General features: G+C 50.5%; 11 protein-coding genes across 11 annotated transcripts; 6 read left to right on the top strand and 5 right to left on the bottom strand.

Moving 5' to 3' along the window:
- Positions 1 to 63: 63 nt before the first annotated feature.
- CONPUDRAFT_162238 (uncharacterized protein) lies at positions 64 to 1,942 on the bottom strand. Its single transcript, XM_007766390.1, has 2 exons — positions 1,798 to 1,942; positions 64 to 1,739 (listed from the first exon to the last, which is right to left on the bottom strand). The coding sequence occupies exons 1-2, from the start codon at positions 1,845 to 1,847 to the stop codon at positions 626 to 628; spliced, it is 1,164 nt and encodes a 387-aa protein (XP_007764580.1). The 5' UTR covers positions 1,848 to 1,942; the 3' UTR covers positions 64 to 625.
- A 756-nt stretch (positions 1,943 to 2,698) lies between these two features.
- CONPUDRAFT_134773 (uncharacterized protein) lies at positions 2,699 to 3,334 on the bottom strand (the record flags this gene model as incomplete). Its single annotated transcript, XM_007766391.1, has 1 exon — positions 2,699 to 3,334. The coding sequence occupies exon 1, from the start codon at positions 2,921 to 2,923 to the stop codon at positions 2,699 to 2,701; it is 225 nt and encodes a 74-aa protein (XP_007764581.1). The 5' UTR covers positions 2,924 to 3,334.
- A 1,500-nt stretch (positions 3,335 to 4,834) lies between these two features.
- Positions 4,835 to 8,448, bottom strand: CONPUDRAFT_117182 (Vps54-domain-containing protein). Its single transcript, XM_007766392.1, has 9 exons — positions 7,954 to 8,448; positions 6,686 to 7,899; positions 6,579 to 6,637; positions 6,388 to 6,528; positions 6,092 to 6,332; positions 5,554 to 6,040; positions 5,369 to 5,490; positions 5,224 to 5,310; positions 4,835 to 5,156 (listed from the first exon to the last, which is right to left on the bottom strand). Exons 1-9 carry the CDS (start codon positions 8,222 to 8,224, stop codon positions 4,986 to 4,988), a joined length of 2,793 nt encoding a protein of 930 aa, XP_007764582.1. The 5' UTR covers positions 8,225 to 8,448; the 3' UTR covers positions 4,835 to 4,985.
- Positions 8,449 to 8,564: 116 nt separating this feature from the next.
- On the top strand, positions 8,565 to 9,536 carry CONPUDRAFT_47817 (uncharacterized protein; the record flags this gene model as incomplete). The annotated part of the gene is made up of 3 exons (XM_007765848.1): positions 8,565 to 9,023; positions 9,076 to 9,311; positions 9,380 to 9,536. The coding sequence occupies 3 exons, from the start codon at positions 8,565 to 8,567 to the stop codon at positions 9,534 to 9,536; spliced, it is 852 nt and encodes a 283-aa protein (XP_007764038.1).
- An 83-nt stretch (positions 9,537 to 9,619) lies between these two features.
- CONPUDRAFT_47727 (DUF887-domain-containing protein) lies at positions 9,620 to 10,903 on the bottom strand (the record flags this gene model as incomplete). The annotated part of the gene is made up of 9 exons (XM_007765839.1): positions 9,620 to 9,737; positions 9,789 to 9,898; positions 9,950 to 10,055; positions 10,105 to 10,131; positions 10,186 to 10,232; positions 10,286 to 10,320; positions 10,375 to 10,439; positions 10,494 to 10,634; positions 10,695 to 10,903. 9 exons carry the CDS (start codon positions 10,901 to 10,903, stop codon positions 9,620 to 9,622), a joined length of 858 nt encoding a protein of 285 aa, XP_007764029.1.
- Positions 10,904 to 11,764: 861 nt separating this feature from the next.
- CONPUDRAFT_48412 (guanine nucleotide-binding protein subunit gamma) lies at positions 11,765 to 12,151 on the bottom strand (the record flags this gene model as incomplete). The annotated part of the gene is made up of 3 exons (XM_007765891.1): positions 11,765 to 11,851; positions 11,928 to 11,964; positions 12,027 to 12,151. The coding sequence occupies 3 exons, from the start codon at positions 12,149 to 12,151 to the stop codon at positions 11,765 to 11,767; spliced, it is 249 nt and encodes an 82-aa protein (XP_007764081.1).
- A 904-nt stretch (positions 12,152 to 13,055) lies between these two features.
- Positions 13,056 to 13,786, top strand: CONPUDRAFT_149792 (uncharacterized protein; the record flags this gene model as incomplete). The annotated part of the gene is made up of 2 exons (XM_007766393.1): positions 13,056 to 13,183; positions 13,249 to 13,786. The coding sequence occupies 2 exons, from the start codon at positions 13,056 to 13,058 to the stop codon at positions 13,784 to 13,786; spliced, it is 666 nt and encodes a 221-aa protein (XP_007764583.1).
- A 590-nt stretch (positions 13,787 to 14,376) lies between these two features.
- On the top strand, positions 14,377 to 15,349 carry CONPUDRAFT_117192 (G-protein gamma subunit). Its single transcript, XM_007766394.1, has 4 exons — positions 14,377 to 14,467; positions 14,531 to 14,731; positions 14,785 to 14,821; positions 14,882 to 15,349. Exons 2-4 carry the CDS (start codon positions 14,607 to 14,609, stop codon positions 14,963 to 14,965), a joined length of 246 nt encoding a protein of 81 aa, XP_007764584.1. The 5' UTR covers positions 14,377 to 14,467; positions 14,531 to 14,606; the 3' UTR covers positions 14,966 to 15,349.
- A 755-nt stretch (positions 15,350 to 16,104) lies between these two features.
- On the top strand, positions 16,105 to 17,619 carry CONPUDRAFT_162242 (uncharacterized protein). The gene is made up of 7 exons (XM_007766395.1): positions 16,105 to 16,550; positions 16,605 to 16,815; positions 16,870 to 16,908; positions 16,965 to 16,980; positions 17,032 to 17,198; positions 17,254 to 17,320; positions 17,373 to 17,619. Exons 2-7 carry the CDS (start codon positions 16,703 to 16,705, stop codon positions 17,529 to 17,531), a joined length of 561 nt encoding a protein of 186 aa, XP_007764585.1. The 5' UTR covers positions 16,105 to 16,550; positions 16,605 to 16,702; the 3' UTR covers positions 17,532 to 17,619.
- A 228-nt stretch (positions 17,620 to 17,847) lies between these two features.
- CONPUDRAFT_134780 (CBF-domain-containing protein) lies at positions 17,848 to 19,982 on the top strand (the record flags this gene model as incomplete). The annotated part of the gene is made up of 8 exons (XM_007766396.1): positions 17,848 to 18,198; positions 18,250 to 18,530; positions 18,586 to 19,097; positions 19,152 to 19,212; positions 19,258 to 19,368; positions 19,418 to 19,593; positions 19,642 to 19,826; positions 19,875 to 19,982. The coding sequence occupies 8 exons, from the start codon at positions 17,848 to 17,850 to the stop codon at positions 19,980 to 19,982; spliced, it is 1,785 nt and encodes a 594-aa protein (XP_007764586.1).
- Positions 19,983 to 20,169: 187 nt separating this feature from the next.
- Positions 20,170 to 23,324, top strand: CONPUDRAFT_97388 (phosphatases II). The gene is made up of 6 exons (XM_007766397.1): positions 20,170 to 20,287; positions 20,337 to 20,447; positions 20,494 to 20,659; positions 20,709 to 20,869; positions 20,928 to 21,056; positions 21,104 to 23,324. Exons 1-6 carry the CDS (start codon positions 20,264 to 20,266, stop codon positions 23,240 to 23,242), a joined length of 2,730 nt encoding a protein of 909 aa, XP_007764587.1. The 5' UTR covers positions 20,170 to 20,263; the 3' UTR covers positions 23,243 to 23,324.
- The last annotated feature ends 231 nt before the right edge of the window (positions 23,325 to 23,555 follow it).

A 23,555-nucleotide genomic window follows, 5' to 3' on the forward strand; every position in this document is an offset into this window, starting at 1 on the left:
CGCCCAACCAAAGACGCCTAACAGGTTAGTTGTAATTGATCGGTCAGGCACGTACTCGAATACCCCAGTTTCATCGGGCAAAGTTTGTATAGTAAGAGTAGGAATTAGTGAGCTAGCATACGTGATTGTTTGATGCAGAGAGGTGATGAGTTTGTATAGTAACACTAATCAAAATCCTTGTTCCTGTTTTTCGATTGATAGCATGAGAGAAAACGTGACCGACAAAGTACTGTAGTAGATAGCGAGTTGTGAGTATAGGTGAATGATGCTTGTTTTCTGATGCTAAAAAGTCACAATAGATAGACCGCCGAATGAAAGTAGTGCTGATTTGATGCTATGATTTCCATTATTTTCTTGCACAGTGCAACAAAACCGAAGAGCATGGATGATGTATGAATAGCCAAGAATAGGTGAATGATGCCGATCGAGAGCGATGCAAGGACGAGCGAAATGCAGTAGGCTGGTGCCACCCACGGGCTAAGCTGGAGCGGTTTTCCCCGGCTGTGCTTTTGGTCATCGAGTCTTCAGAAGCTTGAAGACAAATAAGAAAAATATACGTGGGCGTGGATGGCAAAGAGAAGCCGGGAGATTTTGAAATAGGTGAACCGTGTCATGTTGCGCGGACTTATTGCAAGACAGCTATGCCTGTGAGACGAAGACGTTCCCGTTCTCTAAGGCCGCTTCGTCCATTCCCGTAAGCGGGAGCATCGAGAGTGGAGCCTGGTCCATCAAGCTCGTGAATCCGCATACGACCCCTGGTGAGACGTGTGTGGTTGCCAGACTCGGATATGGCACCAGACCGGTCTCCGACGTGAAGCACCATTTTGGGCAGCGGGGAGCTGTTGCGCCTCGCTGGTCGTCCACGAGAGACGGCCGCAGATGAGAACATGTGTTCGATGCTTTCCCGTAGGTCAGCAGGACGACCACGACCCTCGGGAACAAGTGTAGCGTGGCGAGAACGCGAGCGAGAAGGGGAACGAGATCGATGGGAGCTGCGAGAACAACCAGGTTCAGGTCGCCGCCCACGAGGAGTTATCTGCGAACGACTGGCGATCGAGAGCAGAGTCGCCAGCCTTGGAGTAGGGGGCGACATTTTAGCAGGAGTGGTGCTGTCTGTGCTGGCAACAGCTGGGGGAGAACGCTGTGGGGAACTTATTTGCAGCCGTGTAAAGCATGCAGGAAGGCTTGTTCTGTTCCGGCTTTTCTTCGATTTGGAGGTGAGCGTTGACCTGTCGCTGACTTTCTCGGGAGTTCCGTCTAGGGGATTGTCCTGCTGTGAGGTTGTATCGTCATATTCTAGGTCAATTTCGGCGGAGCTCGAGGAAGGGAGACGGTGCAAGAGGGGAATGACGGAGCGGTTATTGGTAGCCGAAGGTCGCCGAGCGTAGATGAGACCGGGGGCACTGGAGTGAAGACCAGTGTGGGAGCGGACGTGCTCAGCGTGAGCGTCGGAACCGTCATCATCGGACAGGCCGTCGTTGATTGCAATGTGATCATCCTCCTGGTCATCCGTAAAGACGGACCAGGATGCGGATGAGGTCGAGGAAGAAGAGACGGAGTACCGGTCGCGTTTATTGTAGCGTTGAAGTGCGCTGCCGAGTGCCGAGGGAACGAGAGGCGGGACTTCGCCGCCTTTGGTGTGCTCGATGAATGGAGAGGAAAGAGCGCTACTTGCAGAAGACATGGACGGAGAGGTGTGAGAATCGAGGAGTTCACACTCGTCGCTGCAATAAGCACGGCTTTGGGAGATGGTGGTGGTTAGAACGTGGCATATAGCTGCTATGAGGAAGGATGTACCCGTCATCGGCGAGCTGCTTGGAGCAGGTGAGACATATCTCCTCGAACATGGTGCTATTGGTCTGTGACCGAGCACTGGTGGTTGTGTGCGGATTCGGTGGGCTACGACGTGGCGGGCGAGTCGAGGACGGGAGGCTGAGCTAGTGGGACAACGTTGGGAAGTGGAGGTCTGGACATGGGACCTTAAATATTGGACGGGCACAGGAGGCACGAAAATTAGCTTGCAACGTAAACGGCAGGTGAGTCAAATGTGGACAAGGTAGTCACACCTGGCCAATAATGCGGTCACTACGTCACTACGTCACAGATCACAATTCACAACAGTTCACAAATGTCCCCCGTTAGCCCGTTGCGGTGTGCTGAAGCGCTGATTGGCGGCCAGCTTCGATTCGGGCCTTGTTGACCTTGTGTTGGCCTTTGCAACTCGACCCCAGAATGCACCCTCTCTCGGCTTCTTGCGCCCCAATTTCCATTCCTATTCTCCACCAGCCCGGTCACGCCAACGCCAGCTTCGTGAACGTGCCATCGCCCATTCAGGACATCCGCCAACCGAATATTATCATACCCATGACCTAGATGGTCCCCCCGCGCAAGCATGCGCACGTTTGATCTGCATACTATTGCGCCACATCCATCTTCCAAAATGCCCAAGCTTGCGGCTTTGTGACAGACCTCGCCACTAGTGTTGCCGCGGTTCGAGAAACCAGCTCAAATCGGCTCCTTGAAATACCCTTTCTTGCGACAATCCCGACCAACTGAGTGTTAGTCTTCGTGGGGTTTAGCCTCTACACAACGCCGAGGTGTGTTATCTGGACTGATAGTAAGTGCAAGTACAAGTTTCGTTGACTTGTTTCCAGCCAGTTCGCTAAATGCGGCAACACTACTCGCCACGGCTTCGGCTTCACTTCCATGTGACACGACCTGCCGATCTTCGAACATAAGAGGTCCTCTGTAATTTGCCCCTTTTTGAAAGGTCTTTTTGCGTATCTTCTGTTCCCTGGTTCACGATCATCACCTGACTGATTGCTTGCGTAGCATCACTGTAACATCGCGCTCGTTGCATCGGTGGTGGCTCCGCCGAACCGCTACTTTGATGCGTTACCGAGTCTGTTCGTGCCACCCACATGCGCTAACGAAGATCTGTGAAGCGCGACGGGTCTCGCCCCGGACTTTCTACGCGTGTCATGACTTTGTCACGGAACCATTATGCACTGGCGGTCTCCAGCAGTACGCAATTTGCTAGCAAAGCTTTTACCGAGTATCGTGTTTGCCTTCGTCCAATCATCCAATCCTCGGCTTTCCTCGTCATAAGACGTCATCACAGCAACCCGTTGCCGAGGATAGCGCTGCGAAATAAACCGGATTTTTTTTATCGCAGCAGACGCGTCGATTGATGATGCACATACCTTTCATGCATCGTCAATGCGTTTCACCTGCGTTCCACCGCTATGGTCGGACCACTGGCAGGGCACTCAGACCCAAGCACTAGCACATCATCCACCGCATCAGTCGATCCTTTGGCGTCTCAGGTTTTCAGAAAACGCAACCCGCGATATAGCTCTTGCACTGATCACGCATTGTCGTGTGTGGATCGTGCGCGATCGGAGGGCCAGACCGATCGGACTATCAACGGACATTTCGAATCTTAGCAGCTCACATCTGCTCACATGGAATGAGTTGTGGAATGACGTAAATAGCATCGCTGGCGACGATCCTTGGCTTTGGTCATGCAGTCATGACTGTAGAAGCTTAGGCGGCCGCGTTCTCGCCTTTTCCTCGCATCCATGCAAGACAGCCTGTTGTAAGCCTCATGCTCGCACACGAAAGCACAAGAGCGCACAAGATCTTTTATTGCACTATTACATCCCTCCAAATGCATCAGTCACAGCTTCCATCCTGAAACTGCGTCACGCTAGTCTCTTTCCCAAAGTGAATTACAATGCGGCAGACATTCAAACTGAAGACACGCCAGCGTTACTTCTGGGAAGATCGCGAAACTCTCCGTCACTCTGGTATTCTAACAGTTACTCTGTTGCCAAAATTGCTATTTAGCCCGCTAGTACCGTGAAGGTCTCATGAGCCTAACTGCGAGGGTTCCGAGGTGGTTCGTGTGTCTCGATGTAGGTGCCTGATGCAAGGCGCTAAAACAACCGCGTTACCGTAGGATCTCGACATACTCACACACCCGGACTCTGACAAAAAATCGGAGACGCAGGTAAATTAGTGTGTCAAATCAAGGTCTATGGTTACACTCTACGGGCCGACGCAATCTAATTCGTCATCTTTACAACGGCGACGCAATCAGGCGAACCAGTGTGTGCTCGACGCCATGCAGGATGAACGTCATAAGGCGGTAATCATCGATCATCTCTCATCTGCTCGGGCAACGTCGTCATCTTGCACGGGTGACAGTAACACTTCCGATTCCCCAGACTGACGACCGTCAGCGCTGATCTCCGTTCCCCTTGCACCTGAAAGCTGTGGCATTGCGGGGTCACCGTCCGACGCCGGCCCCGACGCAACGTCGGGGTTCTCAACCGAGGAGGCTGCGGCCGTTGCGGCCGTCGTGTCGCTACCATTTCTGTTTTCCCCATCGATGGCGAGCCCCGACGACGCTGCCTCATCCCTAGGCGTGGGCGTTGCATCGCCTATGTCCGCGGGCTCTTGTTCAAGTACTTGCCTAAATCCCATCCTTGAGCTCCCTCGTGGTGGGGGTGACACGCCCTCCGTAATAAGTGAGGGGTTGGCATTGGTGGTTGAGATTGATGGTGGTGGCGGTGGTGGTGAGGGGGACAATGAGCCGTTCGGAACGGAGACAGGTTTGGCACTATCCCTTCGAGAGAATAGACCTCTGATACGCTCGTTGGCTGTGGGAGGTGCCCAGCCGTTGTTGGTCACAGGTGACGAATTGGCTGCAATAAAACCAGGAAATGCCTTTTCGGACACTAGTTTCTCAAGTAGATCCGTGGGGGCGTTGACGTTCTTAAGCACAGAAAGTTTCTCATTGAGGAACCGTGCGTCCGCAAGCATTCTATGATGAATATGTGAACTGTGCTCGGTGATCATCTCCGCGGTGACCAGGCTTACCGGTTCTTTGCGTCCTGGTTCGAAAGTTCAATATTTCCATACTCCTCGGAAAGCCTATGATTGATAGCAGCAAATACTTGTGACATCACGTACTACACCAGTCAAGTCAGGTTGATTCCCTCATCTAACACACCAAAAGTAGGGTGTTTGCTCACCTCCACAACTTGTGTCGTCAGATACCGTGACAAAACCTTGTATAGCGTGACTGTCTCTTTGACGAGAAGTTCCATGTAGCTATTTGCTCCTTCTTTGGGGACCGTCCAGTCCACAGCCTAAAGTATCCATAACGTTGACGCATTCAGGCCGGTGCACACTCGACCACAGCCGCAACGCACGTACCTGTAGGGATTTGACATGTGCACTAATCCGGTCGCTCATTATGGCGATTAATTTAGAGTGAATCTCATTCTGATGTTCTTGGAAGTCCTGTGACAGTGACCCCAGAGATTAGCCAGCGGGGTAAATAGGCTATGATCGGCCGCACCCGTTTGAGTTTATCAAATTCCACAAGCATAACTGCCTGAGTCTGGCTTAGGTGTCGTCTGAACGTCTCGCGGACGTATGGGATCAACATCACCATAATTGACAGTGACTGCGAAGCTAGTGCTGCAGAGCGTCAGGCACGTTAGAAACGACAACTCATCGCAGTCCCACACGACGGGAGCTCACCAAGGTGTTTCGCGGTAATGTTTCGCAATCCAGCGGAGCGCATCGCCCCTGCTCCAAGCACGACTTGGCAGGTACGAGAGTTGAACGCCTTCAAAAACTCGATAACCCGGCTCATCGTATCCGTATTCAGCACCGAGAGGTTGACGACCACTTTGAGATAATCCAATAATAGAGCCAATACGGCCCCTGTGGCTGAGACGCAAAAGAACGGGTGCTCTTCAATGTGAAGATACTTTGAAGAGGCACCGGGTCCATTAGCCTTAGGTGACGGCGACGCGCTTCCATTCACGGGAGAAGAGGGTGACGCGGAGGCAGTAACAGGTTTAATGATGAGCTCTGGAGAATCCCGAACAGCAGAGTCGACCAGGATGCCGACTAATTGCTGCAATGACGGCGCGACTTCCGTTTGACTCCACTGCTCGTCTTCGACCAGCCTGGCGGATTGGGAAATCCGAGCCTGATGGAAGGTTTGGAGGAAGGTTTTGGCCTTCATTGTAGAAATGAGTGGACTTCGTTAGAGAGGTGAAGAGTAACGAACCTGCCCCAACAACGTGCCCCGGAGACCCATGATCATCCGCCGACAGATGGTCTCGCATGTCACAACGAAACTCCAAGATTCGTTGAAAAAGGTAAGGAATTGAGGAAGTTCAAGTTGTGCATGCTGATCGGCACGGTAGCCGATGAGTTTGGCGAGTATCTTGTTCACGAGGTCGGCTGCCGAAGACATGATGTCTGCCAGCTCCTCACGTATCGAAGGAATATCGATAGAGTACCGCGACCTTCCAAAGATGTTAGATACAGTGCTGCCTCGCCCAGTCAGACCGAAAAACTCACTCGAGCCCAGAAAGTACATCGGTAAAGGTACTGTTTTGAGTTTGCAAGCCGGACAGGGCGTTGACAGTGCTTCGGTACAAGGCAGAAACCAGATGCATTGAATCTTCATAGCTCAAGCCTCGCAAGTGCGTTGATGCTCCACTAATTTCACAGTCAGATGGGGGGATTTTTCTCTGAAGGAAATCGTTTACTTGGGTGGGGTTTTCGGTGACTTGAGCTCATCTTCATCAAATTCGAGGGACGGTAAATGCTAAATAACGTGAGCTTCTAGCACCTTGGACAGACCCCAACGACTGACTTGGCCGATAATCCCTCTCATTTCGAGATTGACGATTTCTCTCCACGATATTGTGGCTTCCCGTAGACCCTTCGTACGCGAAAGACCTTGCAGCAACGGACGAAGACGATCCTTCAGCGTGACTTCATCCACGGGAGCCTCAGGGGTGAACGTTGCGCGTTCCCGGAGATCTAGCTTCAGGGCTGTCACGAGATCCGTCGTGAGTGACGAAGCGATCTCCATTGTAAGCGTCCGTAGCTGGTCTGGAAGGGAGGAGAAGGCTTGCAAGGAGGATAATGGGATTGAAGCATTGGAGAAACGCGTTACAGACGCGGCATCAGTCTCGGGAGGCGGGGATTCAGGAGTAGGGGGCAGAGGAGATAGTCTCCCGTTGCCATTCGAGAGCAAGGACTGCCGTGAGTTCTTCCGTGATAGAGGTAATGGTGGCTTGAGTGGTCGAGGGTCCCAAAGTGCCTCAACGTCTTCTATGATGCCCAATGCTTCGCCCCACTGACCAGCTACTACGAGACCCTTGGCGACACCAGTCATCTCCACAACACTTTCCACCTCTTTGATGCCTTCATGGACCGCAGCCAAGTTTCGCTGTTTGCTCTGTCTCGTCACGATGTGTAGTCCACGCTTCGCTCCCTTCTCGTCAACGTCGTTGAGTAATCCGCGTAGCTTAGACACCCGATCCAAACATTCTTCCGACTCGGTCTGTAGATCTTGAAGGTTCGAAAGCGCAGCAAAGAATGAGCTTGACCTGGCGGAAATTTCACGCACGAGGTGCTGCTCGATGGTATCCGCATGGTGTGACAACCTCTCGAGTAGTGGGAGAGCGTACGAGGGCAACAAAGGGTCGGCGTCTTCTTCAGCATTTCCCCGCTCTGTAACTACACCAAACGTACGTGGATCTCCAAGGTTGAAATGGGGGTCGAAGAAGATTTGAGGAACGGAGTTGAGAGGAGTGAATGGCTTGGTGGAGACGGGCGTATGTGGTGTATTAAGCGATGACCGCGGCGTGGTCGATGACTGTTCCGGTCGCGTCTGGTCATCAACATCAGGCTGCAAGTTGCGTTGGAACTTGTCCCACTCTGGCCCTACAGCCCGGAGGTACGAATCAAAATCCTTGCGTTTGACTCGCGGCAGGTCTGCTGGAGGAACAGCCGGAAGAGAAGAGTGCGCTTTGGGAGGAGCCTGTTTCCTGTGAGGATTGTTGAGGACGGTGGAGATTGCTAATATACGGCATCACTTTTATTGGTGCAAGGCCTGAAGAGACTGGCACGTACCGTTGAATCCCTGCTTGGAGCTACTCCATTCATTGGGCAAGGAACCTGCCGTAAGGTTGGAACTTGATGCACCGAAAGGATCCAGGCGTGGCGCGACACCAAAGTAGTCTGCCCCACGCCCTTCAGTTGCTTCGGAGACACTGCCTGGGCCACGCACCCGCGACGCAGTGTCCCAGTTAAATCTAAATGGACGAGGGGTGATAGTCTGAGTGTCTGGAAGCGCGCCTACAGGGGAAGCAGGACGGGAAGGACTCGAAGTATAGTCTGACATAGTTCGTCGATGCGGTGTGCGTTAGTTAGGAAAGCTGGTGTAGTCGGGTACGGCGAACGCGTCTTTGAGCAGTTGTCACGAGCAATGCATTGAGTTCTGGGGTGAGTAGGCACACTTCACGGCACGAGCAAGCGAGTTCGGATCGTTATGGTGTTGTGGCTTGAAGCCAACTTGAAGCCTGAGGCCTGGATGAGGACAAACAATTAGTAGAGCGAAGATGTAGGATTGACTTCTTCGTTTGGTCAAGTGCAGGGGCGCTTTCTCAGAAGGCTTGTACCGGCCTCATTTACTTTTGGAAGGCCTTGTGACTGCACTCATACTTCACCGAGTATTAGTCAACATGGACAGCATCCTCACAGTCCCCGGTCCCATCCAGAAATTCTTCAGTCTCTTTCCCCTCCAGTCACACTCTCCTATAACTGTTCCGTTCAAGCGCCCTGTGCAAAAGCCTACGCTGTGGATCGCACCACCAAGAACCTTCGAAACCTCCGATTTCCTCAGCACCGATGTCGAATGTCTAAAATGGCAGGCTTACATCGCCCTTCGCGGCCTCACCAACGTTGCTGTTCGCTCAGATGTCTCGCCGGAAGGCGCATTGGGTGAACGTCTGCCCAATTTGCATGTTCCTGCATTCGGCGACGTTGATGGTAACCTCCTGGCCGCGCATATGATCCCAGGCTGGGTAGACGAGCAACTCGGGGTACCCGTGGATGACCTCGAGGGCTACAAGGACGGGCCATGTAAGGATGAGAGTCGCGCATGGGTCTCCCTTCTGGAAGGCGTCGTGCATACTGCTCTGGTAAGCTGAAGTGGACGTGTCTGCTTTCAGGTCTTCCTAACTTCCGTTACAGATCACCTCCTTACCACTCCCTTCCCTGTTCTCTTCACTAATGGAAGCAGATTCGGGCGCAATCAGACCAGTACAAGCTCTCATGAACCCTCCGCCCGCTCCCCTGACTGGCATTAGCTCTTTTATTCCTCCTTATGGGGTGAGGATGACCTTCGCTTCCATTCAGGGCCGATATACAGAGGCCATTGGCGCTCTCTCTGAACGGCTAGGGACTGATAAATGGTTCCTTGGTTCAGAGTAAGTACCGCAAAGCTGTTTGCCGTGTCTCATCAGTTAACTTATTTGTCCTGTCGTTCCCCTTGCAGCAATGCTACCGCGTTGGACGCGCTTGCCTTCGCGTACCTCCACGTCCTCATGCACGGAAGCGACGACGTCCGCATCGAAGTTACTAAAAGAGTCAACTTGGTGACATGGGAACGGCGTGTTAGATCGCAAGTTCAGGGAGCGTTTTGCAGCGTCTGAATGTTCTTGTATAGGTGTAAGTATATTAGCATTTCTATATAGATTCACTAAAGATGCAATAATATTCTAACGCTGTAGCCCGGCTAGTTGAGCTTCGACTTCTTGGTACCATTGATGTGACCATTGCCATTGGCGTGTTCATTTGCATGTCCAGTTGTTTGAGTGAATCGCTTACGAAGAGCAGTAATCATCTTCGTGAACCTACACGATGGAGAATGAGATGCAGGGTGAACAATCACGGGATCTTCTTACCAAAGCCAGTTGAGCGATTGCAGGACGACGTTACCAACACCGTACACCAAAGAATATATGATAGGGAGCTGGTTGTAGATATCCCCCAGTGTATGCCAAAAGTCGAATGACTACAGGAGAAAATCGGTCTCAAGGTAGATTTCAAAGAGGATTTTGCGCACCATTTTACCGCCCCAGATCAGCCGAACGGAAAAGAATGTGGCCAATAAGCAGATGCCATTGAGCAGCTGAAACTGACTACCCGACTGGCCGGTCTTGTCCAAGAACCTGGCATCCTATATTAGTGAATGAATACATTTGATAGATTTATACTCACCAGTGAATGTTGAGGAAAACAGTACTCCTAAGAGACGGAGAGTTCAGACGAAGGACGTACGGAGAAGCAATGTACACGCACAATTCCCAGAACAAAAAGCGAAGCCCATAGTATTGCAAGAACGGTCTCTTTCGCAATGGTCAAGCCACGACCCGTAAATCTCATTCGAGCCAAGACTCACAAATGCAAGCCCATATATCAAAGTACACGAGAAACCTACAGCCGCCATGAGTACGGAAGTCTAGCGATATGAGCTGAAGAGACACGTACCATGAAGAACGAAACCAATGTCTGTAAACTCCACTATAGAATCAACCAAGTCCCAGATGAAGTACCTGTGACATCACATTGATACGAGACTATTTGAACCACCCACGACGCAGACTCACCCGCACGCGATAGCAATGACATAGCCTGCCTGGTCATCCCATCCAAAGGCACGGTCCGCATCCAGAGCAGGAATCATCAGGCAGCGACCTGACAACACTATGATAACAACCGCGTGCACCAGAGAGACGACATGTATATCCCTAAGGTGCTCAGTTAGACATGGCACCGTTACCTTGAAAAACTCCATGTCGATGACTTACCAGTTATGTTGCACCCTCTTGCCAGCCTTGGCATATGATGATGGAAATAGCGCGCTACTCAGCAGAGGCGACAAGACGAGATGCACAAACGTAAAAAAGAGCGTCGAGAAAACGATGACATCCGCGTAGTCCGGTATCTTCTGTAGACCGCTCTTCGCAGCTAACGGCTGGGCCAGGACGCGTAGCTGCGCGCGAATACCTTCCAGCATGACAATTGCACAGGAGCCCCTAGTACTTCGTGGTGTCTGGAAGAGCAGTCCGTGTGAGGGGCACAGGCGCGCTTCACAGGTATAAAGCTGCAGCCCGCTGAGAGACAGCGACAAGAACAAAAGCTAATTTGAAAACGTGCTCTGGATGAGTAAAATGCTCATTTACACTGCCACGACGACTAAGTAATTGGACCGGAACAGACACTTGTCAAGCACATGCCAGCAAACGTCAATATGCCACGTTTTCACTCAATGGCCAGTCCTTGTCCCCCATTGATGGTCTGGCACTGTGAAGTCATTCTGGGAAGCCCGGTGTAAGGTTGGCCTGATCATGATTTGGCGCTTAGTGTATCTCAGTGCGGACCACAAACCCTCCGACTTTCTCGAGAAGATCCTTTGTGTAAACTCACCGGTACCGGCCTTTGTATCATCTAGCAGCTTGATTGACACGGAGCATAGACTGTACATAGGGAATCGCTCCTAGCTAGCTCACAGCTTGCAACAAGAATATATATGTATGTCGCGAAAGAAACAGGCCTCTTGATTATATAACAAAGAATTTCCAATGAGATGTGAACTAAACCATATTAAAGGGTAGCAAAGCAAGAAAACACGGCGGATTTTACACAAGGTTCGGTTGCCTTGTGTAGCATGTAAGCCCATAGGTGAGTCCATGGAGTAAGCAATATGATGTATGTGGTAGCTTGGGGATAACGAGCGTGTGGCTTTCAACGAGGCGAGCGAGCAAGTAACGAATTGCGTTGGAAGCGCCGAGCGACGGACGTGCGGAAACGTGCGGAGGCTTGCGGGAATTGTCCAAGGTATAGTCACCGTGGAGGGGTATAGGGCACGCGATAGAGATTACATTATGACGCAGTTGCAGCATGGCTGCTCGGGTGGCGCGTAAGGGTCGTCCTGCTTGCTCACAGGACCCCACACAGAAGGAACCTAAACGATGTACACATGAGTCCTGATCGACGAGATACGGAAAGGGAGAGCCATTGAGAAGCTTCAGGACACGCACCAGGTGGTCTTTCGTACTTTTGCAGTACCGGATGAGGCTGGTTACAGGAAGGCAGGCGTTAGCATCACACGAGTTCCATGTAGAATAATGATGATAGACCTTGCTGATGCCTCGCTGACTCTCATACGCGGCCGCGCGAGGTCTTCTCTCAACCGTTGATTGTGTTCCACAAGTCGGCGCAGCTTGAGCTCGGACATGGACTGCTTGTGGGGTCGGGAGCTCATTATGAAAGTATGTGGGAGCGAAGGGGTTTTGTGTTGTTGTGAGTATGTGTTGTTTGAGGATGGTGAAAGTAGGAGGTGGCAGTCGATGGGTCCTTCGGTGGCAAGAAAAGCGAAGGATGGACTAACTCCAGCACACAGGCACGGGGTCGGCGCGAATGGTGAAGCGGGTTTTGCGGGGAGTTGCCGATCGGAGGCTGAAAACACTACGGGCAAACTGCCATTTTTCGGCGGAGAAAAAAGAGAGAAAAGGCGTGTAGGTGAAAACCTTTTTCGCTGAGTTTTCACCGCGAGAAAAGTCAAAGGAAAGATTATCATTGAACCCGAGAGAGCGCCTTTTCTGGGTGAGAAAAGGATAAATGTCTCATTATGGACGCCTAATTTGGTAAATTTGCCGACTTTGGGGAATTGTTAACCTTTTCTCGCCCAGAAAAGGCGCTCTCTCGGGTGCAATGGTTATCTTTCCTTTGACTTTTCTCGCGGTGAAAACTCGGCGAAGGGGGTTTTCACCTCCACTCATTTTCTCTCATTTTTCTCCAGCAAAAAATAGCAGTTTGCCCGTGGTGAAAATGGCTTATGGGAATAAGAATGGTCGGGATCACGGCGGTATATATACGGTGTATCCCTTGTATTCCGTCACCACCCCTGCTATTCATACATATCAGCGCAAACGGCCCCCCGCAATCACCATGATACGACAATCAAGTCCCAGGAATTGCAATGCATCAGCTCCTCGGTACAGTGCTGGAACAGCCTCAAATTTACGTTGGAATCGCTCTTTCATATCGCTCCCAATTCGTACAGCAATACTCATGCGTGCTGTACAGGATTACAGCGGCGGGACAATGTACGACCGGAAGCAGCTCTGTCTACGCGACGCGAAGCCCTCTTTGACGCTGGACACACGATGCAAGATCTTGAGGGACCGCATACACCCACCAAGCAGGCCAATCACGTTCAAGACAACGATTCCGGCGAACTCGAAGGCAGCTCAGACTGGGATGACGAAACTGCCTTCATGAGTTTGCTTGATCTGTAGGAGACTTTCTTGCTGGGCTCTTTTCCGTCTAACGCATATATGCGTCTCGTGGTTCACTCAGAAGCGACGTTCAGGAGAAGGAGGACAGCGCCTCCGCAGTTGTCGATAAATTACAACCTGCATTTCTAGCTCAGGATCGTCAGGCCAGGCAGCTCATCAAAGACACATACTTTCATGTTATAAACGACATCAGGCGTGTTCACTCGCAAGTCGATCGCGTAACTTCTCCTGCTTTGCTAGCCGGACTCTCTATCTTTGTGACTAGCTCAAAAACATTCGAGGATGCTATCCTACGTGAACAAGACCTCGTTGGGACAACATACACTCAGAAGAAGGTAATCTCAGTCAGCTTCCATCCGCGCAGTCGACCTATGGTTTCCCAGAACGAGCTAGATGATCTCTACATGCAACTGGCCCATAAGCGCGACGACTCGGACGAGCTCGTGAAAAGCCTAGAAACAAACATTGGCGAGCATGGTGACCTATGCACACCACTTAGCGTCTTGGAACCAGGATGGCTAATCTCTCTTTCGTCAAGTTTCTCGATTGCGCCATCTATCCAGCTCAACTTCCGTCGACGTGGAACGCCTGATATCTAAAGTTGACAGAAAGATGAAATCCCTCAGTAGTGAGGATCACTCGAGGGCAAAGGAGAAATTGCTCAGGGACATACTCGCGAAATACTAATTGGCGACGTCAGGCTGCTCGGCTTTACCACTTGCTCCTATGTTGCGCTGGCATGCTATCGGTGGCACAGTCTTTCCTTCTTGAGCACGGTGGTCTTAGTACTTTATGTGCGTGTACTTGTTGAGGGAGCTGTGGTCTTCAAACCCCGATGTGTGATTACACTATTATAATGAAAGTAGGGTTTAAACGTCCACGTCTGTATTTCCCACGTCATTTCTCAGATTTGACTTGCAAGTTCAAGGAAAGTACTAGTGGTCAAACGAATTATGTAAGTAGGGGCGTAATTATGCAAGCTGGGCCGGTGTGGACTCGTATGGACAGCGGAGACTTGAACTCACGAAAAGCGGGTGTCTGCGACATGAATGAGTGATGCCGGAGCGGGAGAGGATGCTTATGTGAAGGCGCCATAAACTAGTATTGATGCATATTGATGGTGAGAGCCTAATTTGTAGTCCGAATTGGTTCGGGCACTGTCCGCCACTTCACTCAACGCTGCCATCACCGTCGTTATCCTCCCACGTATCCTTCCCCCCCGGCCAAAAAATACCCAGCGCCCTTGCATAACCGACCTCAGATTCATTTTACAGACAGTAGCAAGTTCTTCTAACCCATCTCGTAATTCTGCCTCAATAACGCTTCGCCACTTGCTCCCCCAGGTGGTTGTTCCAGCCGGTCTACAATTCAACATCCCACCGTTTTCCTTGATCTGAAACTACATTCCTTCAATCAATCATGAGCGCTCGAGGTGGAAGGCAATCAATGTCTGAGCTGCGATACCGCCGCTTGCTGGAGCACAACCAGAGGTTAAGAGAAGACCTGGCACGACCCAGGATTCGCGTCAGCGAGGCCAGCGCGAGGTACGTATCGCTGCGTTTTACGTTCTAGCTTTCCCTGATTGGTGAAATTCTAGCCTCATACGGTACTGTAAGACCACGAAAGACCATCTGGTGCGCAATGCCATCTGATATGCTGAACCTATGTCCGCCCACTGATCCATCTTTATCAAGGTTCCGTCTGTATGGGGACCGGTCGGAAGGAGTGAAGATCCCTATGCTCCACAGACGAACAAAGCATGCTGCACCATCCAGTGATCTTCCACAAGACTTGGAGTGTGACCTGTTTTCTCCCTTCTCCTTTGTCTGTTCGCGTACGTTTAGTATAGACCCTGTGTCCATTTCACCTCCGCAGGACAGTAGGGTTTGTCGATACCTTTCCGTACTGTAGTCTGCCTTTCCTATCTTCTTGAGACCCTCTTTTGCTCCTCTTCGCCTGTATTCACTCAGCGTTTTCCCTCGTTTACCTAGTGTGACCTTTCCCGGTGCAACATACCATCTCCTTGAATCGCTTTAATATATTCAGTGGTCTGGATAAAAACTCAAAGGGACTAGCTGGTAGGTCATACAACCTTCACTTCAGACACGCTGCAAGAACTGGCGGATGCCACTCTCGTTTAAAGCACCAATGAAGTGATTCACGGGCTTGCCATCTCGGAATGCCATCACCGTTGGCAGGGAGCGTATCTGCATCGTATCAATATTGGTTCGTTTAGTGAAAACCAAAGAGCACTCTTACCTGATACTCTGACGCCATCTCGACCTGTTCGTCAGCATTGATAGTGACCAAGTCTAATGACCGGTTGCTTCCTGTCTTTACACTTTCGTCATTGGTCAATTTCTCAAGTATGGGAGAAATCAGTTTGCAAGGCGGGCACCAACTGTCAAAACGTCACCTAATGTTCAGCAAGCATCAACGTATACATATTCTAAATCCACTCACTCTGCGTAAAAATCGACCAGCACAACTTTATCCTTGGAAGCCGTGTTCAAAGCGACTTTCTTGAAGGTCTGCATGGATACGAACGAGATCACTAGAAGCATGCTCACCACGACTTGTGCTCGGAAAAGGGCGGTGAACTAACCTCGTTACCTACATTCAGGTAGTGGATTTGCCTACGATGGAGGCCAGTCATATGGCTGGCACCTAACCGAAAGCAGATCCGTGATGGATTGAGCGAGGTACGGAACTTCAGCTTCAGGATGGAAGACATGGCGAAGGCTTTAGCGCACTTTACTCGAAGTCACAGAGTTGACTTGACGTTGAAAGCCGCTGACTTGATATTTCGGTTATTTCGGGTGAGAATCTCCCACTTATGGATATGACCCCTAACTCAAACACACTTCTCGTAGTAAGTCAGAGTAAGTCTCATAGTCGTCAGGCAACCTGCCGGCCTCTAAAGGCTACCCATGACCTCAGCCGTCGCAAAACTCAAGCCCTAGCCCTAGCAATGACTTCGAAATCTATAACTTATTCATGTCTTAGATTCAACCTGCGCTTAGCTTCGGGTTGGCGACCTGTTGGCGGGGGTCCTTGGCAGGGCCTTGTTGCCTTCCCTTGCGCCTTCTTCGTACGAAGTCAACGTCTCAGCGACGTTCTTCGGTGACCAGAGCACTCGTACATCTTTCCCTCTTCCCTTCACAGCAACCATGGGCAAAATTGTCAAGCCTCTCATGGCATCATGGCACTTCGCTACAAGAAGTTCTCCGTGATGACCTCCTTGACGGATAGTACGCTATCGCCCTGCGTGGGACGGATCCCCAAGACAACTTGGCTCTCGTATAAGTTCGTGTCCACAGGCCCACTACTTCACTCACTTAGTTTTCTCTCAACACGAGCAGGGTAAGCGCGCTCCTAAGTGCTATGATACGTACTATCTAATGCTGCGATGGTTAGACTCGAAATATTCCCTTCTTTCGCCCTCCAACTTCTGACTGCAATCATTCTTTCGGTGCTGGCATCAATTTATTTTATTCGGTTCTCAACACATTTCCATGCGCTTCTCTGCCGCCTTTTTTGCCGTTGTTTGTTCCGCTGCAGCCGCTGCACAGCAGACATACACCATCCTGGTCGGCTCGAATGGCACGGCTACTTTCAATCCGCCATAGTAAGTACGTTCAATACATTCAGCACGGAGTAAGGATTTCGATACATGAGACAGTGTCAATGCTACTTCCGGCGATAAAATCGCATTCCAGTTGTGAGTGTTGCATTCCTTGAGCACATCAATCTCGAGTTTGATCATTCTGGCTATAGCGTGGGTGGGAACCATGTACGCGCTTGCTAATGCATTTATGATGCCATGCTGACCCATAACATACAGACCGTTACTCAGTCGGCCTTCAATATGCCCTGCGAGAATAACACAAGCCCTATGACGGGCATGGACTCAGGTTTTCAGCCAGTTGCCACCAATGCTTCCATGTACCCACAGTACAGTCTCACCATGACCAACTCGAACACCATGTGGTTCTACTGTCGTCAAATCGGGTAAGGGAAGCACATTTTTGATTCTCGTCAGGCCACACTAAGGTCTCGACTGCAGTCACTGCGAGAAAGGAATGGTGTTCGCGATCAATCCCACAGAACAGATGACTTTCCAAGCCTTCCAGGTTGGTTTTTGTCTGACGTTGTATCCGAATATGCTTACAATCTCTTGTCTAGAATACTGCTAAAGCTAGCGGGTCGTCTCTTTCGAGCTCGGCGACCATGAGCGGCGCCATGCCCGTATCTGCGTCAACGACAAATGGTGCAGTTTTACACGGCGTTAGCTCAGCCTTCGTTACATTATTCCTCGGTGCATCTTTGATAATTCTGGCATAAGCTACCTTCCACCAAGGGCAAACTGTTTTGGATTTAACTTTGAAGTGGACAGCTTTGGGTCGTTACGTTTGCCTTGGGTTGTTTGATATCGTATGACAATACTACCGATGACACTCTGTGTTTATACTGGGTATCAGGCTTCTTTCTGTGTCTTTCCTAACGATCCACGCCTGACATCCTGTGGTTATGGTTACATTGGGGAGTGTTCTTGAAAGAAGGGACGCCGAAGCTTGTAGTTAGGGGTTTTGCCCATAAGGGTTTATTAGGATTTTGCTCGCGAAGATCTTATGTTCTCAAACTCTTCGGTTGTTCACCAATGCCTAACAGATCTCTACCACCGCCCGCAAAGAAACGAAAACCAAACGATGACGTACAAGACGAGCTAAAACTTCTCGAGACTCAGATATGCTCTGCAGTGAAAACGCACTCATCCCTCAATCAGTTGGCGGACCTTCTAGAGCTCGCAGAATCGTCATCCGAGGTGCACAACATGTCTCGTGCAATTTACAGTCTCTACCGTGTCTTTGTTGTCATCGTAACTAGCGGAATGCTGGGTCATGGTGGAGACGATACTGCAAAAGCTGTCCGACGATGGATATGGGACAAACTGGAAGCCTATGTCAACATTTTGTCAGGACTTTTGCAAGACGAAGAATCAGGCTTGCGAGTGAGTTGAAGCGGCCTCCCCTGCGAATACGTACTCACATAAGCTTTGAAGATTTCAGCCCTCGAAATTTTGTTTTCGCTGCAGAAGCACTTGTCCACGTCCTTAACGAACTCAACATCCTCTGATGCATCATCGTCGAAAGTTCAGCCGCAGTTTCATTCCTCGCATTTTCAGTCCGTTGTCTCCGCCATCCTCATGTGCCCGCCTTCATCTCGGCCTGGTGCATCCTCAATTAGTCCGGGAAAGCTAGCAGAGAACGTCAGAGAACTCTTTGTTGAAAAATGGCTTTCCGTGTATGACGATGTGCGGTGGTGGTTCCTTCGATTGTCAACGTAAGCTGCGTATGTTTCGCCTTGCTCACTTACTGAACTAGACACATCTGCTCAGCACAGTGCTCACTCGTGCCTCACCTAAGGATTGTCTTCATATCCTCGATAATATGCTCTCCATTATGGAGAAACTCGTGACCTTCCCAACCGAGCCATCCGAACTCAACTCGTGGTGGGTTGACGAACTCGGTCAAAGGCCGCCAGCCCCCAAAAGCTCCAGGTCCGATGCAGATACAGAGGAGGAACACGACCTTGCCGACAACGAAGAGGATATAGATGACTGGAGAAAGTACTTCGACGAGGATGACGATGCAAAACCGACCAAGAGTAAAGCCATCAAAGGCCGGGTACATGAACTTAATCTCCATCAAGCCCTTCATTCTCTACAAGCACATCGTGCAGTCTTCACTCGCGCATGGCTCTCGTTCCTTTCACGCTTTTCTCTTGCCAGCTCCGAGGCGAACAGAAATTTATCTATCAGGGTGTTGAACATCATGCACCGTGGTGTTTTGCCTCACCTTACGAGACCGGTGCTAGTGATGGATTGGATCAGTGCATGTGTTGACTTCGGTGCGCCCCCTACTTACCTATTGACACCATTATCTCGTATTCATCATTTTCTAGGCGGAACGGTGGGGCTCCTCGCGTTTAACGCCCTTTTCACTTTGATGAGAGATTATAACCTGTAGGGTGCTTATGGGTTCAAAGAAACTAGCTGACAACGTCATAGGGACTATCCCTCCTTCTACACACGTCTCTACGCATTCTTGGACCGAGATGTACTCCACCTCAAGCACCGCGCCCGTTTCTTCCGACTCACGGAGCTGTTTCTGAGTTCGACGTAGGTCAGGTATCAATAAATGCTGTTGTTTATGCTGATGGAGATGCAGTCATCTACCTGCGACGTTGCTTGCCTCCTTTGTCAAGCGACTTGCACGACTTTCGTTGACTGCTCCCCCGGCTGCCATTGTCATGGTCATACCATTTACCTATAATGTTCTCAAGAGGCATCCAGCCCTGATGGTGATGATTCACAGGGTCAGCCTGGATGATGATCAAGACAGTGGTATGTATGTACCTGATAAACGTATAGCAGCTCTTTAAACTCGTTTAGATCATTTTCTTCCTGAGGAAATAAACCCGAATAACACGAATGCCCTAGACTCCTCGTTATGGGAGCTATATAGCCAGAGGCAGCACTATGATCCTGCAGTGTCTGGTCTGGCTCGAATATTCGAGGAGGCCTTTACAAAGCCCGGCTACAATATAGAGGATTTCTTGGACCATACTTATGGGACAGTGAGTGGTGACGGATATTCATATGTTCCAAGCTGATTCTGTCCCAAGCTCATTGAAACGGAAACAAAAAGGAGGATCCGGAAAGAGCCCGCACTCGCCATTGACCTCAAACCAAGCACTGAGGGAGACGTAATTAGTGAACTGTGGGCATTATAGTAGGCATGGATCACTGAGGTGTTGTTCAAACACTAGCTGTTTATCGATATTATTTGTTGATGTCTGTTCCTCTGCGCATTTGCTTACACCGTCGTTAACACAGCAGAAGTGTCGATAGGATAGGGGCTGGAACAGCACTGATATAAACACATTCAAATACCTTCCTGACTTCATTCAGGCTCCAGGGTCTTCGTAATGCATAGACTATCGTCGGCTTCTTAAGTGTTGATAAAAGCGCATCATTTCTCTCTCACCAACCACTCTTGACTCCTCAGACCACTATGGATGCTATCCGAGTCACTAAGGTAAAGATCTCTCGAGTCTTGATTTCAACTTGCACCAACGTCATTCAAGGTGGAGAAGGTACTCTGCGGAAGATTGGGCAGAGCCGAGTACGGTTCCATTCATCTCACTGCGCATCACCTCATATTTCGATACGAGGATGCCGAAAGGGAGGAGCTGTGGGTGAGATCATACTCTCCTCCATTGAGCAGCTCTGACATGTCATCAGGTACCATACCCACTCATCTCGCTTGTCATGCAACTACCTCATACCTTACATGGCCAATATCCTCTAACTTTCCACACGAGAACATTTGAAACATTCTCCCTGTCCTTCACGAACGGCAAGGATGCTGTTGATGTTTTTGAGAGCGTAAAAGAGCTCACAGTATGCAGTGAGTCTTCTGCTCGATGTTGGGATCGCGTGTTTCACGCATCAGGCAGCTTCTGTGAATCAGCTTTACGCGTTTTACTATTCCTCAACACCTCCTTTGGAACTCAAGAGCGGATGGACAATATACTCGCCGAGGGAAGAGTTTGGTCGCATGGGCGTCGGCACACGATCGAAGGCATGGCGGTTCACCGACATCAACAAGGACTATTCGGTGGGTAATTTCCCCTGCGATGGCGTTATGCATTAACAGACCTGCTCAAATCTCCCAGCTCAGTTCTACCTATCCATCTCGATTAATCGTACCAACACGCATCAGCGATTCTACATTGCAATATGCTGCTAAGTACCGTAGTAAATGCCGAATACCTGCCCTCACTTATCTACACTGGGCCAACTATGTATGCGCAACTCTTCAACAAAGCTACCCTCGCTAACTTGTCAACAGGGCTCTTTAACTCGTTGTAGTCAACCCATGGTCGGCATAAAGCAAAACCGGTCCGTACAAGACGAAAAGCTCGTCGAGGCTATATTCCAGTCACACCACTCGCCAGATTCTCGTACTCCTAATGCTTCTGTTTATGGCGCTCAAAGTACCAATCTGATCGTGGACGCTCGGCCTACCGCTAATGCCATGGCCAACACAGCTCGTGGTGCCGGGACAGAAAATATGGACAATTACAAAGACGCCAAGAAGGTGTATCTGGGGATTGACAATATCCATGCCATGAGAGATTCCCTCGGACGGGTGGTAGACGCTCTACGAGAAGCCGACACCGTTTCCGCCAGTGTAAGCGGCAACCTTCCTGGCGAGGCTCAGCAGCTTGCCGTTCTTGATCGCCAGGCACTCAGGCGCTCTAATTGGCTGCGCCATATCTCAATAATTCTAGAGGGCACTCTTCTCATCGTCCGAAATATCCATGTCAACTCGTCCCACGTTCTTCTTCACTGCTCGGATGGGTGGGATCGTACCTCGCAACTTTCTGCTCTTTCTCAGCTATGTCTCGATCCTTTTTACAGGTCAATGCGTGGCTTTCAGATACTGGTGGAGAAGGATTGGATCGCTTTCGGTCATAGATTCTTGGATCGCTGTGGACACCTCTCCTCGGAGAAATTCTTCACTTCGCTTGCAGATACGGCTGGAGCTGCTAACGGTGGCGAGGCTGCACAGGCTGCGCAAGCGTTTCTAGCATCAGTGCAAAACCGTTTTGCTTCCCAGAGCCACGTCAAAGAGACTAGTCCCGCCTTCCACCAGTTTCTGGAGTGTGTTCGACAGATACAACGACAGTATCCCGACAGATTCGAGTTCAATGAACGATTCCTGCGAAATCTTCACTACCAACTATATGCTTGCCAGTACGGAACTTTCCTGTTCAACTGCGAGAGAGAGCGACGGTATGGAGAAGACGGCATGATACCCTCGGAGAAGACTGTAAGCGTCTGGGACTGGTTTAACTCTCCCGCGGAGATGGAACAGAACAAAAATCCCACTTACAGCCCAGAGTTGGACAATCCTAGGCAGGCAGACATGGGAGTTCTCCTCCCAAACGTGAAGGATGTGAGGTTCTGGAATGAGCTCTATGGGCGCACAGATGAAGAAATGAACGGGAAAGTGGCCATTGCACAGGTCAAAGAGGATCCAGAAAGCCTTGTTGTTTCTAATGCCGATGAAGAACCTGTCACTCCCGATAGCGCTTTGGATGCCGTACAAGATGCGGACGCTCTTTCACCGTCATCATCAAATGAGCCAACACCAGTGTCTTCCAGATCAACCAATCCTTCTCAAGGTGGCCTAGGCGCCAGTTTCCGAAGTCTGTGGTCATCGCTCCCCGATGTCTCTCAAACGAGTCTCGCCGAACCGTTGCCGCCTGTCTCCATAGCCCCTTCTGCTATCTCATCATCACAGCCTGACCTCGCTAGTACAGACGCGGCGACAGTCTGGGGTTCACAAAGCAGAGCAAGGGGTGCGAACGCAGTTGATGTTCTCAGTGGTGCCGGTGTGCGATCTATGTGGGGGAAGCTGTCTTCCAATGCCACGGCCGCGTTTTCTGTGGTTCAGGACGCCTACGGTGGCTCCGCACGAGACTTTAACAGACCTACTTTAGGAGATAGAGAATTGCAGAGCAATTTCTCTGAAACACCTTCAGTCAATCGCACAGTCGAAGAGCAGACATTCCCCTCACATGGAATCAGACAAGGTAGCACAAGTGCATCTGTTTACAACCCCTGGAACAGTGTGAAGCTACAACAATCGAATAATCTTGCGTCTTTCGATAACCCATGGAGTACGACACGGTCACCTTTCACGGGCCAGATCCGTAGTCCGCACGTCCAGGACATATTTGATGCCTCCCCGCTCCCCACGGATCCCACTATCGCACACCCCCCGCAACGCTCGGAGACCATTGATAAGCTGTCTCCTTCCAAAGCAATTGGGGAACTACCGCAGAGCGATAGCGTGAGGGCCGCACATCTCACGGGTACTTACAGTGAGAAAGCAACGCCAGCTCAGGACGAGCATGCGACTTCGCAAGCAGACACGAGCTCAAGCACGAACTCGGATCCGCTAGGGGCTGGTTTTTTGTAGCAATGGATTTAATCTTCTCTGTTCATCTGTATACGTAGTAACATTGTAGTTTATTCCATGCACATCGATATGCATCTACTGCAGGCAGTTCAAATGTTGTCATAAGCTACGAGTGAACAAAAATGACGAGATGCACGACCGTGAGTCCGACGAAGCTGGATCTTAGAACTAGATCTGATTTTCCTCGGAAAACCTGAGATGGCGTGATAGAATATTGTTACGTAAGCGAGACAACATTTAATTGAGACCTTGGCTGGACACGTTCAGTTTTCAACCCCCCCATCGTTCCCCTTCCACCATCGCCTCTCTCTCT

The sequence above is a fragment of the Coniophora puteana genome, assembly GCF_000271625.1.
Source record: "Coniophora puteana RWD-64-598 SS2 unplaced genomic scaffold CONPUscaffold_2, whole genome shotgun sequence".
Taxonomy (NCBI): Eukaryota; Fungi; Basidiomycota; class Agaricomycetes; order Boletales; family Coniophoraceae; genus Coniophora; species Coniophora puteana.

Bases quoted from the DNA above. Each gene is read 5' to 3' on its own strand.
- CONPUDRAFT_162238 (XM_007766390.1), bottom strand. From the start codon at position 1,847: ATGTTCGAGGAGATATGTCTCACCTGCTCCAAGCAGCTCGCCGATGAC. The intron at 1,740-1,797 runs GTACATCCTTCC...CATCTCCCAAAG, and splicing joins AAGCAGCTCGCCGATGACGG to CCGTGCTTATTGCAGCGACG.
- CONPUDRAFT_117182 (XM_007766392.1), bottom strand. From the start codon at position 8,224: ATGTCAGACTATACTTCGAGTCCTTCCCGTCCTGCTTCCCCTGTAGGC. The intron at 7,900-7,953 runs GTACGTGCCAGT...GCCGTATATTAG, and splicing joins CTCCAAGCAGGGATTCAACG to CAATCTCCACCGTCCTCAAC. The intron at 6,333-6,387 runs GTGAGTTTTTCG...CATCTTTGGAAG, and splicing joins GATGTACTTTCTGGGCTCGA to GTCGCGGTACTCTATCGATA.
- CONPUDRAFT_117192 (XM_007766394.1), top strand. From the start codon at position 14,607: ATGAGCGCTCGAGGTGGAAGGCAATCAATGTCTGAGCTGCGATACCGC. The intron at 14,732-14,784 runs GTACGTATCGCT...GTGAAATTCTAG, and splicing joins GTCAGCGAGGCCAGCGCGAG to CCTCATACGGTACTGTAAGA. The intron at 14,822-14,881 runs GTGCGCAATGCC...ATCTTTATCAAG, and splicing joins AGACCACGAAAGACCATCTG to GTTCCGTCTGTATGGGGACC.
- CONPUDRAFT_162242 (XM_007766395.1), top strand. From the start codon at position 16,703: ATGCGCTTCTCTGCCGCCTTTTTTGCCGTTGTTTGTTCCGCTGCAGCC. The intron at 17,199-17,253 runs GTAAGGGAAGCA...TCTCGACTGCAG, and splicing joins TTCTACTGTCGTCAAATCGG to TCACTGCGAGAAAGGAATGG. The intron at 17,321-17,372 runs GTTGGTTTTTGT...TCTCTTGTCTAG, and splicing joins TGACTTTCCAAGCCTTCCAG to AATACTGCTAAAGCTAGCGG.
- CONPUDRAFT_97388 (XM_007766397.1), top strand. From the start codon at position 20,264: ATGGATGCTATCCGAGTCACTAAG. The intron at 20,288-20,336 runs GTAAAGATCTCT...ACGTCATTCAAG, and splicing joins ATGCTATCCGAGTCACTAAG to GTGGAGAAGGTACTCTGCGG. The intron at 21,057-21,103 runs GTATGCGCAACT...ACTTGTCAACAG, and splicing joins ATCTACACTGGGCCAACTAT to GGCTCTTTAACTCGTTGTAG.